General features: G+C 39.0%; 1 protein-coding gene across 1 annotated transcript in view; it reads right to left on the reverse strand.

Moving 5' to 3' along the window:
• Window positions 1–18,831, reverse strand: part of SLC35F1 (solute carrier family 35 member F1) — a 256,539-nt gene that overhangs the window by 24,682 nt on the left and 213,026 nt on the right. The window contains exons 4-7 of the mRNA XM_062572623.1: window positions 12,766–12,925; window positions 7,670–7,826; window positions 3,096–3,148; window positions 307–461 (exon numbers count right to left, since the gene is read on the reverse strand). Of these exons, the coding sequence (XP_062428607.1) occupies window positions 307–461; window positions 3,096–3,148; window positions 7,670–7,826; window positions 12,766–12,925 (525 nt within the window). The remainder of the gene's footprint in view (window positions 1–306; window positions 462–3,095; window positions 3,149–7,669; window positions 7,827–12,765; window positions 12,926–18,831) is intronic.

Here is an 18,831-nt window from a genome sequence, read left to right on the forward strand (position 1 = left end):
GCTGCTACACTGGATCTGGTCACAGAAGTTGAATGTGACTTCTGATGAGTAAAATGAAATTAGTGATTCAGTTGCTGCTACATAGGTACTCAGATCTTAAAACTCATAACAAGAAGACTGAATTAGCAATTGGAAATCATAGAATAAAACTGGCTTTGCTGTGGGAAACATGAAGTATTAAAAAAATCTGCACTTTTACTGTGTAGATCTAAAAAAACTTGGGGATCTCTTTTGTTTCATTGTTCTGCACTAATAATTCTTTAGGTATACAGTTATTACTCAAATACATCCCTCACTTCACCATACCTTGTAGTGGAAGAGGAATAATCCACAGAAGAGGCTGTACAGATCAGCTGTGAGTAGGGAGAGGTTGACAGCAGTAGCACTGGTTTTCTTTATGACCACTGGCATGAAGCTGTAGAGCCCAAACATACAGGCACTAAAGCCAACATACAACAAGCCTGGGGAAGAAAGCAAGAAACAGTTTACTGGAAGGACTCATGTTGTGAGGAAGAAGTCCATGTTCTTAGAAAATAATTTAGAATGCTTTTTCAAATAACCACCGATTTAAATTATTCAGATGCACATGCATGTATAAAAGCATCATTCTAAATATACATGAAAACAAGTGAAAACCATATTGACACTGCAGTGGGCACAAGCTCTTCAGGCCCGGTCTCTGTGGTTGCCATGATAGCAGTGCTGTTTTTAAAACAGTTTCTTACATTACTACTGAATTCCTCACATCCAATATTAATTTGAATGAAATAATGACATATTCAGAGCTGTGAAATCTAGGTGCTTAAGGAGCTAAATGTCCCCAACATGCACTGAGTTCAGCTGAGTTGGGGGGAGCATGCTACATTTTGTGGAAATGGGCCCACAAAATGAATGCAAAAGTATGAACTAGTGGATGAATGTGCAAGGATGACACTAAAGTGACCAAGGTCCTACTCCTATTTTGCCACTTGATAAATCACTTCACTGTTTTGCACCTCTGTTCCTCTACCACTTTTTGTTTATGTTCCTCATTTATACTGAAAGTTTCCCAGAGCTGGGACTATTTCTTTCTGCATGTTTACAGAATGCCTCACATAATTGGATTGTTAGACACTAATGTAATAAAAACACACTACAGTGAAAATCTAATTGCTTTTAAAAATCTAAATAACTTACTAGGAAAGATTTTCCCGCTTCAATTATTACTTGATAAATCCCAAGGAAATTAATCAATATGAAGTTAAAAATAAAAGCAAACACTTCACTCATCTGCTCTTATGCAAATGACAATTCTTATGCTACCATGTGCTGCAGAATTCCCAGCTGATATATGCATGAGCCTAAATTTAGACTCATGCCAGCTCTTCAGAGCTTGTTGTTATGGACTGAAAGTTGCAGAAAATCAGATTTCCAGGGTTCTGAAAGGAATTAGAAGAAAATAAAAAAATAACAAAGCCCTGATGATTCTGTATGTGCTTGTCGATCCACTTACTTAAAAACCCTTTAAAGAAACTATCTAACAGACAAAATCAACCTCCTTTTGCTGGGTTATGCTCTCAATTGATTGTATCATTTGATGGTATTGTCTTGGTGCTCATATTCTTTGAGGCAGTTATGTGCACTTCACAGGCAGTAGCCTTTCCAAAGGGCATTTCAGTCCCAGTGGAAAATTGCTCAAACTGCAGCTATCCTATTAGGTTTGAATGTAAAGTGGCATTTCATTTACATCTTAAAAATACATTTAACACCCATGTAATGAAGAGATACATGAAATTTTAGGGGGCAGGTTGTCTGACCTCTTTCAGACACGATGTTTAGGATAGTATGATTTGTGTATCATGTCTCTGCTGATGATAAAGGGAGTCCGTTCAGCTAGATCAGATGTCCACTTCCCAGATATCTAAAGCTGGTGAAAGAAATCCCATCTTGTCTGCCAGTGCTCACTCTGAGGAATAAGGTCAGCACGTGGCCTGGGTAGTATGAATCCCTGGCAAGGTCTAGTTGGTCACTTTGGATCATAGCATCATGGCATAACTCAGGTTTGAAGGGAGCTCAGGAGGTCCCTGGTCCAACCTCCTACTCACAGCAGGGTCAGCCATGTGGTCAGACCAGGTTGCTCAAAGCCTTGATATTTTTACTCAGAATGTTTTCTTTCATTGACATGTAATGGGATCAGTTATGATTTATTTAAAATGGTTTCTTGAAATAAAGACTACTCAGAAATACTCAAACTCTTTGTAACAAAGAATACTTCCTTGGAGACCAAACTGGATTTTTTCTTAAACAAAACTGATGTTTACTTATTTGTTATTATTTCATGTATCACTCTACAAACATGTCATGGTCTCATAATAAACCACCAAATCAGCACAGTGTAATCATTTCCCTTTAGGTCAGATTGTCTGCAAGTATTAATACTCTCACCGACAAGGATTTACACAGAGCTATACTGATTTATACTAACTGTGAAGATGATGCCATTTATCAGGGGGATTTCCAGAATTAAAACCAGAAGGACCACAGCCTATTTAACTATGACATCTAGTAGGATGGCTTTAGATCTTTATATTCCAAAATCATTTGCATTTTACATCAGCTGAAAGGTAGTTCACACATTCTTAATGACACAGTTATGGCAGATGGCAACAGGCCACCCTGAAGTTATTTATTAGTTTGCCTGCTCTGACTTTAGTGCAACCATTGAGAAGGCAGAAAGTTTAACTCTGTTGGACTGCAGGTTTAAGCCTGCTGCAGTGGATTATCATTCAGGGCTGTGTACACCCCGACGTAGATTTGTCAGTCACTATGTAACAATCTCACTTTGCTGCCAATGTTATGGAAAAGAGACAAAGTACCATGGAAGCCACGGAAGAACACAAAACTACACATAATTATCTCTGTTTTATCCCAGTTCAACTCAACCACATTTCCAGTTATTGCTCATGAGGCATGTGCATGAGCTTATGAGGCATGTGGTTCAACCATGGCAATAGTGGGTGAGAAGGTCACAAACACTGGTTCCTGCTTCCCTTATTACTGGTTGGCTCCAGGTGTGCTTCAGCAACCATTTTCAATGAGGTAAAGTATTTTCTTACCTATTTGCCAATCCCAAGGAACTTTCAACAGCTCTTTGTGTTCCATGATTGCACTATAAGAGAAGAGAAGGCAAAATTTTATGGAAGAGAACAGAAGTTAGATTACTTCCACTCATTCAATTCAAATGCTGGGCAAAACAACATAAATAACCTTATAACAAAAAATCTCTGTAGGAACCAAATACAATCAGACTTAGCTAATGCACTCTGGTATTACCCCTGCCTGTGTGTTTGAAAGCTCTTCAGGGCCATAATCAGACATGATAGCACGCAATTTGCACTGTTTTATTTTCAGCTCTCTGAATATCTACCCAGAACTGTCCACCTCCCTATACGTTCAATCTTTTTGTTGTTTTCTGACTTAATATTCTGAAAGCTTTTGAAATTTAATTATTAATAATATACCTGTCTGAGTTATTCACCCTTCAAAGTGGCTCTGCAGGGTCAAATAAATAGACAGCTGAGTAAATCACTGACATAAGGTAGCAGATGTCATAGGCTGGCTTTGGGGAGAATATTGTAATTTGTTGCACATTGAGAGAGAGATCCAACAGTCACAGCAATGAAAATCAGGAAACAAAACAAAGGATAGGCCAAGCTGCAAAAAGTCCACTTTCAACATCTTGTAAATATTACATGGCACATTAACATCCAAGTCCCAGATCCAGAAAACTCTAAGAAGGTAACAAAGTCACATCTTCCCAAACCACGGAAGCAGAGCCTTGGAGACTAGGATTCTCACCGGCCAGTTTTTCAATCAGCTAACCACCTTCTCTAATCTGTGATTTGCGGATAATTCCTGCTGTGCAGAACTCTGCATGCTCGTCTGGGCACTATTTTAAACAAGTATAAAACATGAAATTACACAGATTGAAAAACAAAGTATCTAGTTCAAAAAGTGGCATGTGGGAGACCAAATCTAACAGTAAAACTGCAGGAACTCAATGCCTCCCAGATTAATCTTGTCTAGAGAGTTGCATTGTAGAAATTCTAATTTACTTGCTGTTGATGTGTGGCAAATCTAATACTGGGCATAGAACAATGAGATTATTTAGTCTGAAAAAACCTAAAAGTGTCTTTGCATGCATAAGGTATATGCCTCTTTTTTATCAGCAATTCTTGAGAGATGTCATGAAAACAAATGGTAGCATTTCTTGCTGTTGTTCTGATAAGCAAAAATTTGATACAACTTAAATACAGGAACATTAATTTCATACCATTGCCTAGCTAATACAAAGGAAGTAAATGACAATACTCTATGCTCTGTGATTCATTATGGTCTGTGAAGCAGAGGGGTAAGAGCACCTTTGCTAGAAGGCTTCATTTAGCAATGCTACATTCACTGCATAATGGGACCACTACCATCTTTGAGGGTTATGGTGACTGGAGGAGGTCCTTGATGACCAAGGAGAGAAAAATGTCACACCAATTTCAAAAAAGGCAAGAACTATAGCCTTGTCAGCCTTACACTAGCCTTTTGGGAAGATTAGGGAATAAATCTTCCTAGAAGCAGCTTCCAGGACATGAAGGACACAGAGATGATTGGGAATAGCCAGCAGATTTTTCATACCGGATCAAACTGACTGCCTTCTATAATGAGATGACTGGTTCAGTAGAGAAGAGAGATGGGGTGGATGAGAGGTTTCCCATAGTATCCTTAGAGACTGAAGAGATATGGACTACATGGGTGGATTACCCATAAGATGGGTGGGAAACTGGCCTCAAAGAGTAGTGATCAGCGAATTGAAATCCTGCTGTCAACTGATTACTAGTGAATCAGCACCTGAAGAGCTGATACTGGGGCTGACACTGTTTAACATCTTTGTTAACAGCCTCCGAGATGGGACAGAATGCATTCTGAGCAAGTTTGCAGAGGGCAACATACAGGGCAGTAATAGATAGGGACCTAGATGGGCTGGAGAAATGGGCTGACAGAAACCTCATGAAGCTCAACAAAAGCAAATGCAAATTCGTGCATCTAGGATGGAACAATCCCATGCAACAGTACAGGCTGGGGGCTGACCAGATAAAAAACGCTTTGCAGAAATTAATTCTGGAGTCCTGGTGGACATCAAGCTGAATATGAGTCAGCAGTGTGCCCTTGCAGCTGAGAAAGCCAAAAGCATCCTGGGCTACATTAACAAGAGTGTAGCCAGCAGGCTGAAGGAAGTGATTCTTCTCTATTTAGTATTTGTGAGACAGCAACAAGAGAACTGTTTCAAATTTTAGGCTCCTCAGAACAAGAAAGACACTGATAAATTGGAGGAAGTACAAAGGAGTTCTATCAGGATGGTCAGGGGGCTGGAGCACATGGTAAGAGGAGATGCTGAGGTAGCTGGGTTTGTTCAGCAGAACAGAAGGCTGAGCGGGAGAATGGGGAAGGGAGAATATAGCTGCTGTCTTAACTACCTAATGGGTGGTTATAGAAAAGATAGTCAAACTCTTTGTGGAGTTAAGCAGCAAAAGGATGAGCAGGAATGGACACAAGTTGCAAAATGGGAAATTCTGATTAGATATATGGAAAAAAATTCTTGGTCAAACACTGGAACAAGTTGCAAAGAGAGATTATGGAATTTCAATCCTTAGAGCTATCCAAAACCAACTGCACAAGTTCCTGAGCAACCTGATTTAACTTTGAAGTTAGCTTTCAGTTGCCTTGAGTAAGAGATTGAGCTAGATGACCTTAGAAACTAAATTATGCTGTGATTCCATCAGACAGTATTATCTTCTCATTTGTTGGGCAGTTGCTATCCCCCCAACTTCTTGTCAGCTAATTTATTCTCTCATTTTGATAACCTGTTCTTTCTAACTTTAACCACATTCAACCCACTTATCTTCACTTTCAACAATGCCTGGGTATTTAGCCAGCTCTTTCCTTTACTGTTTGCCCTAATACCTTAGCGCATCATTTGTCCAATAGACACTATCTGGCTTTATTTCATGTTATATTCTAATATCAAACACTCCTGTTAAACTGTTCTAGAAAACAATAATGTACTTCTTGAAAGGCCTCTTGAAGACACAGCCCTAACGCCGAAACATGAACTAACATGAATCATCTATACGGTGTAGATATTTGTATATCCCCAAGAATTAAAAGGCAAATTAAATGCCTTTTTACTACTATTTTTATTTTGATATCAGTGCACACCAATAGTGGATACTTATTTGTGGGTGCTCTTTTGCACCTACACTGAATATTGTCCTACAACATTCATTATATTCTCCCTTCTTCAGAATTATTGCACTGCTCCCTAAAAATCCTACAAAAATGAGACCTACACCTTCAGTGGCATTAACACATATATGCTCCCCATCTGCAGTCATTTCTTAGATGTCAACCAAATCTGACTAGTGATGCTGGTAAACTGCCTTTCTGAGACATTCCTTTCCCAATTTACTTCAGTTTAGTTTAGGTCCCATGTTGTATCAAAGTAGCCAGTAATTTTTTCAAAGAAAGATTCTTTGCATAATAGGGAACTGGCTTCCTTTTGAACCAATTGGTTTATTCAGTTAGGTTAAGCCTCTGTGAACTCATAACTGTGTGGCATCTGCTCCTTGTTACAGGGAAAGGTAAGAGAGAGCTCAGCATCTTCATGGAATCAAGTAGCTGAAACATTACTGTCCTCTGCCAAAAGACAAGCTTGTGTCACCTCGCCAAAAAACTGCATATGAAACCCAAGTGTGGTGGGTCCACAAAAAGCCACAAAAGCACTGGTAACAAAAAGCTGTGGAGGCCGGGGAGGGAAAAGCTCTCAGGGAGAACTTTAGAGCTAAGGGTTGGCTGGAAAAGGTTTAGAGCTTTCAGCAAAGAACCTGTTTCTCACTGTTTCCTTCTAGCTGTGTCCTCTACAAAGATGCCTAGTTCCAGCTTCACTTTCTTATCCCCACCAAAATAACTCACAGACTCTGAACTGCTTGGGTCAAGAGTGGGGAATGTAATGGAACTATAATTAAATTCAGGAACACAAGACATGTACATGACAATTTAAACACACACAGCAAAACAAGGGCACTGCTTTGATGCCCTTAGAATCAGCTAGCACCTACCTACTACTATCACTTTCAAGTACTAAAAACGTTTTCCCCAAGGATAGTAGACACATTTACGAGCTCTTGTTTTTCCTTTTAAGAGTTTTATGTTTTTTAAAAGGGACCTGCTTGTGTGGCAGGCAGTTAATATAAATCATTTTAAGTCATGTGTTCAGATCCCACATAAAAATAATAAGCTCTCTGAGTAAGGAGACAAAGCTAGTTAAGGGAAAGTTAATGGGTCATTGTTTTGATCACTCTCTGTTCTTTGAAGATCAGCCCCGTGTAGGTAAACAAACTGTTTTTGACTAACAGTCAAGTTACTTTGCATGACAAGCACCAGTGATGGATCTGCATTAAAACACGGAAATTATTATTCAAATCTATTGATCTCAAGTAGTAAAACCAAGGCAAACTCTAGAAATAAAAAGTCCTAATCTCCACAGGCAATGGTTAGCTTTGAAGAAAGAGTTATAGTACCACAAAGGAAGCCACAGCTGCATTTATTTGAATGACCTTGGTGCTCAAACCTTCTCACTTACAGTTGAATTCCACTGAAGAAGGAGCCAAAGAGTCCGATCATGCCCAGGAATTCCACTCGACTCAGATTTCGGACAATATACTCCTCACAAACGTTCGAGATGCCATATAGTGTTGCTCCACCCAGCACTAAGAGATCCCCTATCAGTTTATTTTCACCTAGGAATAAACAGAGTAAAAATCAGCAGATCTCAAAACAATAACTTTTTGTCTAGAGCTGTTGCAAGTTCCTCCCTTCATTTCTGAATCCTGAATCGCTATGTAGCCCATATCCATGTTAATAAACTGAATGGAAATGTTTTGTCATTTTACCAGTTTTCACTCAATATCCCAAGAAAATCTAGCAGAGAGGAAGGGAGAGCATTCTCTTTCCTGTTATAAGGAACTCTGAAAGCTAAGATAAATTTGTGAAAAATATAGAAATTAAGTAACACCTTGCAGTAACTAATTCTTTAATTTTATTAATATCACTTTTTTTCTAGATACAATGGGACTCAGCTATACAGAACAGTCTGCGGCTGACCTTGGAATCTAAGCAGTCAAAAACAGGACTAGTATTTAGATAGGAAACCAACTGAGAAATTCTATGCACCTGTGATATGAGTGAAGAAATCATTGCCATCCTTATACTGTAGGCTATTAAAGTTAAAGGACCTCATTCTAACATGCAGCTGTCTGACAAAAGAGGGGGAAGGATGGGGTGTAGATAGAGTGATGATAATGACACAGGTTTTTAAAAGAGCTTTAATTAGCATGGCAATACCTAATGCATGAAATGGACAGAGCAAAATATATCCCAGGTACCTCCAGGTTTATACCATTACTAAAACATTATATGATCAAAGAATGTTTGATACCTTTGTTAAGTCTTGGTGGCTTTTATTATTATGTGGTGGAGGAGCAGCCTGCAGAGAGATTTGATCAAGTTCCAGCTTATAAACTGGGCCCTGGTTCTGTCAACTCATGCGTGTGATTCCCTCTGCATAGATGACCCATTAAATGATTTCTACAGAATAACAACTTTGTGGAACTGTCAGATATTGCTACAGGACCTATTCCACAGGACAGGCTATAATGGAATCTCCTTTGAAAATGTTTGGTAGAAATGCTGAGGTATTAGACTTTGCATTTCTTTAGAAAGAAATCTTGTTTTCTTTTGAAATATATTTTAATATATTTATTCATTTGCATAATACACACTGATACACATTCTGATTGGCTCAAAGTGATCTTTTTTTCATAACTTTCCTTTCTGGCATTCTTTTAAGCCTTCTATTTTCATTGCAACTTATGGGTTTGCCAGTGATGATAAGGAATTTATGGATGTAAAAATGGTCACAGCAGGTCAGACTAAAAGTTTATTTATCCCATCTCCAACATTGTCTATAAGTATTATAAAATTATAAGTTGTTTAGGGCCAAAAAACAACAGGAAAAATGTTTACAATACTCCTACCAATACTCTCGTGTTCTCCTAAATTGTTCAGCTCAAAGGAGATGTGGCTTCTGTGTATTTAGTAAATCTTACTAGATTTCTCTTTCATGTTCTCAGCCAGTCTCCTACTGAATTTCTGGCTTGCATGTACCTTGATGGGGAGCATATTGATATTTGAGCATTTATCTTTTTAAAATTTGGTGCTTATTTTTCCTTTTACCCTCCTTTTGCAATCTGCCATGGAAGATGCCCTTAATTTAAAATAAGCATCTGTACTTCTCAAAACCTATTCATCTCCATGATGCTTTTGATGTTCCACAGTGGCTCTAATAATTCTTCGCTGAGTTCATGCATTTGCTATTTATGACAGCTACTCATTGGCACTCACTGGCACTTCGGGGAAGTACTACTGAAAAAGCTCTTGACCTTCGAGTCTGGCTTGTGCTGAGCTGCTGAGACAGAAATACCATCCTTTGCCTGTGCAAGACACAAGGCTTAAAGGCAATGGCTCTCCCAACCTGCACTCATACTCTGTGAGTGTGAGCTGCGAACTTAAAGAGTTTTCAAAGAGGAGAATATTAAAACTGGTCACAGCAATGGTCCTCTGATATCGAGCAGCCCAGGATGGTTGAGGAAAACAAAGATTGGACAGGATTTTCATCTGCCGATTCTCAGAAGATGAGAGATCTCTTCATTCATCTTCTTTAAGGTCTTTCCAATCTGAAGCCATTTTATGCCCCTGAAGACCTTCGCTGCCTTTTTCTATTGCTTCTATAGACTTTTGGGAGGTGGGAGGCTTTTTTTTTTTTTTTTTTTTTTTTTTTTTTGAGTTGAGGTGTCCAGAGTAGCACATAGTATTCAAGAAAGAGGTGTATCAAAGTTTTTGATAGTGGCTATGCTTTCAATTTCTTTCCTAGTAATGCCTGCCTTCCCGATAGTCAAGTGTCTTGCTTTTGCTTCCTCAAGAGGTTGCTTTTGGAATTTTCCCCAACACTAATATAACCTAATAAAGATATTCTCATGGATCTAAAATCTGGTGCATCTACTGGTTTTATTGCTAAGGAAGTAGGTACCAACCGAATAGAGGAGTTCTAAGGACATTTAGGATTACACAGTGGTACTTGAACTATCTGAAAATATAGGCCATTCTTCTGAAGAAATACAAAGCACAGCTTCGCCAGACAAGCTTTGCATTCATCATTGTTAGGATAGTTATTGTTTTGTAGAAATAAAATTCATACAGTCCAGAGAGGAGTTTATGTTTCTGGGGACTAATTATAGTACAGAAGTGTAACATAAATCATTTAATTTTGAATTACATTCTGATATGATTGTCTTTCACATGCTTACCAGGCCGTTTGGTCACCCTTTTACTTGAAGCCTCAGCAGTAGAGACAGTTCTCTTTGATTTGGGTGACAATCTCTAAAAATTTGACTCAAAGTGTCCAATCTTAAACTAAACATACTCTCCTTGACTTACCAGTTTACTACCTGGATTGAAGTGACTGATTTTTAGAGCTTCTGGTCAGCCAAAGCTGTGAATGCTTTGAAAAAGTCTAAATGAAGCACTAAGACCCCTACGCATTACATGAGGTCAACTACTGAGCTACCTTGGTGTACTCATTGAGAAACAAGTTATTTTAAGGTAAATTTGGCTCATAAGCAGACAGTGTACTAGTTGTAGTAATTGCTTTTACCTTTGAAAAATGTGCTAATTATGACTTAGGATACAGTAAAAGTAGGTAAGAGATCATATATTTACTGCAAGTTGACAGCATGCTTGAATTATAGCTAATTCTTCCAGTTTGGAAAATATGATAATATCTCAATGATGCACTATAAACTTGTACCTTACTTGTGTTCTCTTAACATTAGGGTTTGTATTAGGTTGCTGTATGTAGTAGGTGCCTAGCAGAGACTTATGGCACTTCTAACATAGTAAATAATAAGATAAACAAGACAAACAAGAGCAAATAAGTGTAATTAGATTGTGTAAACAGAAGAGCTTACTGAAGGTTAATAGAGCTCCACTTCTTTTTGTTTGATCCTTTGTAAAATACACTGTAAGTACTGTAACTCTTTAATGAAGAGTTTAACGAAATCTTCTATTTTGCTGGCAATATTTATTTGGGATTTGCAGATTTTAAATGTATAGTTCCACCTCTTCAGATAAATCAAACCAGATGATGCTTTTTACTCCCTTAAAGAGGATCTGGTAATTTAGAAATATATTCTTGTATCTTAATTGCACCACTCCGACACTTCAGAAAGCTGCAGTCTCCATCACGAAAGGCTCTTGGCTTTATTTCTCCTCTCTGCGTACCAATAACCATGTATACAACCTTTTAGGTGTAGGCCTGGCCTAGAAACCAATAAGGTATGTTCACAGATTTTCCTGGATTAGTTCACCTAACAGCTATATCCACACTTTGGTAATGAAATGGCAAACAATATCTAACTATCGCAGGTAGATGGCAATGTGTCAGTCTATTTCAATCCGTTCCTTGCGTGCCTTTCCACTGAGATCCACTACCCTGTGTACTCACCCTCCCTAGCAGCCTGTTATCTAGATTAATGGGACACAGGATGTTTCCTCTGGAAGCCAGGGCTGAAATCCCATTGCCAACAATATCAGTCATTCCTAATGCAGCTCTCACTGCTTGACTTCATGATACAGGGTATATTCTTTTCTTGATAGCTAAGACAGAGCTATTTCTAGAGGAAAGAAGTGAACTGAAAGTCTTCAAGTCAGGGAAAAGAGAGGGCAGGGAGATATAGTGGGTATTGTCACAAATGTCCCTGTTTTTTTAGTAGCATCCTGACAAGTGGTGTTTTTATAGCACTTGCATTTGTATTCAGAAAGCTGAATCAAGAATTTAAAATCCCAGTATATTATGCTCAGCTCACAATTCAGTGCTCTTAATTAAGAATGAAAACTGTGCCTAATTGACAACCTTTGAAAAGAATTGCCAGCCTTCCCACATCATTTGGCTTGGCACTAGAAAAATCAATGTGACAGAGGAAGCTGATCGATGAAAACTAACTCAGTCTAGTCTGCATTAATAGCTAAACACACATTACTCATATGCTGCTACACACACAGAAGGAACATTTTACACACAAGAATATTCTTTTCTAGAATGACACAGGCAAAATTAAAACTTTTACTCTGAGACCGTGCCTAACAGTAGGTACAGTCAGTATGTAGGTTAGGTGTCATTTCATGTCTAACCAATGACTCCGGTTAGGTACAAGAAAGGAGCAAACCTGAGGAGAAGTAAGAATATGCTGTAGAGGGGAGAGGTGGTTATGATTCAGAGATGCAGCCAGGTTGGAAAGGAAGCAGTTGAGGCTTGTGGTCAATCAACTAAGCCAAAACAAAACGAAACTGCAAGTATTCAGCTTGTTCCTCAGGCCTGCATGGCAGGTGATATGTTTTGCAGAATGAGCGCATCCATCAAGCCCATTCAGGACAGTGTAGACCCATTTTTGTTCTCTGTCCCTTTTGACAAAGAAGCAACTCTGAATGGTGCAATGATTCTGATCCATGAAGACACAAGACTGCTTGGAGATTTTCCCTTATCTTTGTCCTTTTCTGACATGTTCTGGACCACTGTACTTCTGAAAGAGAAGTCAATTGTACAATATATCCATCCTTACTCACCTGCTCCTTGCTGTCTCCCAACGAGGACATCTGCTCCTGCCATGCAGCCCATGCCCAAAATGCAGACCACGATCCCAATGAAATGCACTGCCTTGTATCGTACCAGCAAGAAGAACCAGGATAGCAATATCACCACGGGGATGACAAAACAATCTAGGAGCTGTTAAGAAAGAGAATAAAAATCAGGAAATCAGCCTGCTAACAATTTACCCTAAAACTCTAGGATGGATTCCAACAGAAGGCAGCAGGGTTATTTAGCTAGTAGTGGCACTTTTTACCAGATACAAAATGTATTCAAGTGCTTATGCCATTTCTCAGACAGGCTATAAGACTATTCTGCTCATGACTGTTCCTGTAATTCAGCGGAGCTGTTGCTCTACACTAACATCCAGCAGCACTGCTTTGCTCTTTGATTCAGGTGCAAATTCAAATCCATACGAAGGAAACCTGGGCCAAAAGAGAGCTACACTATTCTCCACCTGGTTCCCATCTCAGGTGATTAAGGGTCAAAGACTGAGGACAGCTTGCAGTTTGTGCATATGCTTTGATTCAGTCATTTCATATCCAATTAGCATGAAGGTTCATAATACACAAGCTGGCCAGATTTTTTTTTTAATCTGGCCATATAAATGAAGGGGCTTCTGCATGCAGAGCACTTACGAAAAATTTGTCCCCAATGGGACCGTTAATTCCTTGAAAATATAATTCCATATGCCTTTGAAGGAAAAAATGAATAAGCACCTTGTCTGCAGTGCAGAAAGCTCAGTCTTCTTGCCAGTAGATGCTGGGTAATGGCTTTCTCGAGGAAGTGTTATGAGAAACAATCATTAATTAGTCTTTTCAGAGTCACTCAGCAACAGAGAAACCCGTGATAAAAAAAGAAACACATCAAATATTTGTGAAAGGACCTAGAGACTTTCAAACTTTAGAAACTACTACTATGTCACCAGGAAACAAAAATCCTGAGTAAGAACCACCCAAAGAAACCTGAATTTAGGAACCTGATTCCCACTTCCTAAAGGGATAAGGATGTTAGAGAGTTTAAAATTCTGTAATAAAATTTGTGGGGTATCCTAGTATTCAATGTCAGCTGATACAGCAGGAACCAGTGCTATACGGCCGCATTTTCTGTACAACAAAAATGGTTGGAACAACTTCTAATGGAGGAGACTGTCTTTGTAGTCCTGGGAAATTTTAATACATGCATTCCTATGGATGTTGGCGCCTTGATTTTAGATGATACAATTTGGTCTTTCTTCCTTTTGGGCCTATTACTTGTTACTTGCTCTCTCAGTGTGACTTACCACTAGAAACAGTAAGTATTATCACATAATAATCACATTCCTTTTAACTTCTTTGTCTGTTCAGGTCATTATCTGAAGAGAAAAAGAATTTTGGATGATTTCAAGAATTTCAATGCTTAGAAAATTGTTCTTTACCAATGAGATACCTATGTAACAAATACTAAATTGGGGGTTTGGCAAGAATATAAAAGCCAATTTTCAGAATATAGATAATTTTCCTAAAACTGTTTGAAAAATAACAGTATGCAGGGAACTGCATCCATTTCAAAGATTCCCCTCACACTGAGTGGCAACAGCCCTTAAAAGAGAAATGGATCACAAATAGGACCATGCTGCTCTAATGTGGCTCAAGCAGTCCCAAACAACAGCAGAACAGACAAGGAAAATAATTACAAACCAGAAAGGTCTGTGCTAAAAGCAGGTTCTGCGTTTGAAGTAAGAGCTAATAATCTAAAAGGCATTCCCAGGCCTCTTTACAGTGAAAATGGCCTCCAGCAGTCCTCAAAATACAACCCTTTACAGACAGAAAACAAAAAGGAACAACTGCTAAAAGGACAGCAGAACTATTACGAGCGCCTTCATTCGTATAGGACATCTGCTTAAACCTTTTGCCTCCAAAAAACCTATAAAGTGTACAGAATATAAAAGGTCTAACTACTCTTCTTAAAAATATGTTTGTGAAATACAGGCTGCATATGCTAGCGGTTGTTTGCTAGACCATTTGCAGCTTGTTGGGATGGTACATTTTCCTGCTGTGACCTTACCTCTCGCAGGAGACTCCTTCCCAGACAGTGCTGGGAACTTGGTGGCCTGCTGAGTTGTTCTGACAGCTACAGCAATAGCGGCTGCCTTGCAGACCACCATCTCTTCCGGTGGTGGGGTGCCTCCCACACCAGATGATAGTTGCCTGTTTAATTATGGGTAGTGAGAGAAGTCGAGTCACCCGGCGACTAAGCTGCAGCTAGCCATGTAGTTCTTCTGGCTGATACCCTAGGTGTCATGAGAGCCCTGAAAATATGACCTACAAGAACAAACTTTGGAAGTTGTGCTTCTGGTAGCAGTCTATCACTTGGGAAGGGAGCGGGCACTGGCAGACTGACCTTGCGTATTCATCAAGTCCGGTCAGATGTAGAGGTGAGATGGCACATGGCCTTCTCCTGTCATCGGAAGAAGCGTCACAGCCTACCTAGCCAGCACAGTTGGTTACTACTCTGACCAATAACATACAGCGCACATTTCTCAAGTGCTGTGAATTTCTTAACTTTGCAAACATAGCTGTAACCCATAGCAGTAATGCATAAGATATTTGATGGGAGCTTGCTCTTCATTATAACCCTTTGGGACCCCGACAGTTAAACATCTCCACTCTCAATCCAGAGCTCATTTCCTCATGCTTGTACATGCTATTAGTACAGTCTTCATTAGCTGTGTTAGCACAAGCTAAGTTCATTCATTCTCAGCTAAAGATTGAGGGGAGGTGGTACCAAACAGCTAGGAGGCAGTTACTTCTCACAGTGCCCTGCAGTTATTCCTGATGGTGTGAATGCTTCTACCCCATTCCCTCCCAGCGCAATGTTGAGCATGTTAGCTTAACTTACTGGTAGCTTGCACCAGAACAAGGTGGAGGAGAAGCTCACATGGGCAGATCGCCAATCTCACCTCAGACACAGCAACTGAAATCAGTAGCAGATGCCTTTTACCTGGATCAGTATATGTGGCTTCCCTTCCAATTTGTACTACTGCAGTCACCAGTAGGTTATACTGGTTGTACTAATTTGGTTAACTTTGCACTGGAGAAGACAAGAAGCACCTTTACCACTTAGTTCAGAGCTTAACATGAATAAACCAACCAGAGCTACTGCACAGTCTGTTACTGTCCTCCTGGGTCTAGGACCTAAGATTTGAGTACCCTCTGGCTCCTACGTACACATACACATACCAACATTACTCCTAAGGCAAACAAGTTAGTTTGTACCTCAGAGGTTGCTGTGCCCAATACAGAGCAGGACTCACACCACAGGTAAGCAACGGGGTGCTTTAAGAAACTGCTTCTTATCACCTCTCTACTACTTGTTACTAGCTCCTACTGAAAAGCCAGTGAGTGTCTGTAAGCATCATCCCAGTTCCTTTCTGTGCACAGTTGAATCAGTGAGCTGTCACTGGACCAACTATTTGATTTTGCACTAAAAAGACCTATGGCTACTCACACAAACAGCTTTCAATGATATATTTAAGAAGATGAAGATGTCACCTTTCAGCTAATAATTACTGTCTCTCAACCAACAGAGTGAGTCAGTGGATATTTTTAACCCCTAACATGGAATACAGACTTGTCCACCCTTACACACAGGACATTACACTACACGTTCATTATGGGACAGGACTGGGCTGCTTTACCTATTTAACCATTAGTTAAGCACTCAAAAGGGCATTTTCTTATGAATATGATACATATCAGGGTGCCAGTGTGATTTCAATAGCTACTTTAAAAAATTATTTCTACTTGCAGCACACATACTTCAACATGCATACTCCAACAATCTTTTAAAAGTAGTTTTTAAAAATTCTTCTTATTCCATAGATATTTAAACATACCTCTGCTGTTAAGTACGTGAAGGTGTCTTTTTTTTTAAGCACTAACACAAGGGAAGCATGAACAGACCCTGTCACAAACAACGCTAACATCAGCTAAGGAAGTCCTCTTTGGGGCTATTAGTCCAATATCTTAGCCATGTGCTTCTATCTGAAGTACTGCAGCACTAATAGATATAAATAGTAGATGCAGACATCATTCGCTGATGTTACATGTGTCTTTGTAAACTGCACTCAGTTCATATATGTAATTAAACAATGGGGCAGAAGGAAAGAAATTGGCTCACTATTATGGTAACCTAAGGTATACCGCTTAGTTACTGCTCAGGCTTTGCTTTACGTTTCATTTCTTCAGGACTAAATTTACTTTTTCTTCTTTCCTCCTCCTTCACCCTCCCCTTCAAATAAATCTGTCTGGTAGAAGACAGAAAATGCACACACAATCTGAGGATAACATAATAAGATCATGGATTACCTGACAGGGCTTCCTTGTTTTTTGTTTGTTTGTTTGTTTGTTTGTTTTTGTTTTTTGTTTGTTTGTTTGCTTGGTATTAGTTATTTCAGCTATTAAGAAAAACGCATTATACCTAACAATCATTTTCATGACTATAAAGCTTGTACAATAACACAGATAAATTATGCTTAGCTTAGATTTCATATATGGCACATAAAGGTCAGTAATTTATCAGTATTTGCTTCATAATTGTCTTCTGTATTTTCTCTCTTTTTAATTGGCTATTCAAAAAGTATTGTACTTACCCTGCCATTATGTTAAATTAATCAGACCTGATTTTAATCAAAATTGCTATTTTAATCACAGAAGTTACCAGATCTCACTAAACTAAAAGAAAGTAAATTCCTCCTATTTTGCCATGGAGACATAATGAACTTGATACCAAGTATAGTGCAGGCAGCTTGAGCTTTCCACGTAGAAAGAAGCAGAAGACCAGCTTTCTTTTCTTTGACTCTGTTATGTTTTTCTGTGGTTTTCTTCAGTGACAGTTCTGAATTAAGTTGCTTTAGAAGACTAGATACAAAAATATATATCCTATTGCCATGTTGTTCTACAACAACTCGTTTTTATTACAGCTATGCTGTGTCGTCTTAGAGATTGAAGATCATTATTTGATTCTACTACATCTGAGTCTGTTGATGATACACAATGTTGAAATTTATTTTCTCCATTTATTTGTTTGTTAAAGTATGTTGACTTTATTATACTTGTGACTCACAGAAAAAATACTCTCTTGCAATAAATATCTAATCTCTGATCTCTCAAATCCAGCATGTGTCTGCACATATATAACAAAAACATGCTGTTAGTTTTTGGAAAGGAAAGCTGGCAAGCTGTAGAGAAAAGGTCTGTAACACATGGGGACTACTACTGATCTGTATCAGTATCAAAAGGAAAAAAGCTGGTCAGCAAAGTCCCAATGGGAACAGCTGAGCTGAATCTTCCTTTTAAAACATTCACTGGATTTTTTTTTTTTTTTTTCCGGTTATAAGCCCTTTTCTCACATTAGGGGTTTCTCAATAGCACTACCCTCAAGCAAATCAGATGGAGAATCAGCTGCACCCTCTACTCTGCCTACTCTCCACAGTAGAGATCAGAAAAGTCAGTGTCAAATCCATGCAACTTTGTAGTGTCAAGCACAGGTGAGGATGGCTACTGAATTTCAACGTATGAACTGGACACTTCAATACGAGTGCTGTGGCCAGCAAGGGACATACCTGCTGACATTTACTTTGTTTTTCAGTCACAGTAAGAAACGGTTTGCCATCCATTCTCGGGCTCTTTATATTCTGGTTTTCACACTACCTTCACAAAACCACACACGCTTCATTTGGCTGTATGTTATACATGCACAAAAACAGCTGAGATGCGACATCTCACAGCGTTGGCTGAAAGTTGCCAGTGGATCTGCTTTCCAGCTGTGATACCCTGAACCTGAAACATTCTGCAAGGAAGGTGTGGATGCTGGTAACGCTTCTGGCACAGTTATTTTAAGCAATTCAAATTAAAAAAAAGAGCATTTTTTTTACTTTCTTATCCTGCTGTGTTTCTATTTGTTATCTCAGCACAGCTTAATCACTTGGTGATGTAATTATGTAATATATAATCACAGAATTAATTTAAAAACTGCTAATGCTTTCACCAAGCTGAAACATG

This window comes from Rhea pennata, chromosome 3 (genome assembly GCF_028389875.1).
Source record: "Rhea pennata isolate bPtePen1 chromosome 3, bPtePen1.pri, whole genome shotgun sequence".
NCBI lineage: Eukaryota > Metazoa > Chordata > Aves > Rheiformes > Rheidae > Rhea > Rhea pennata.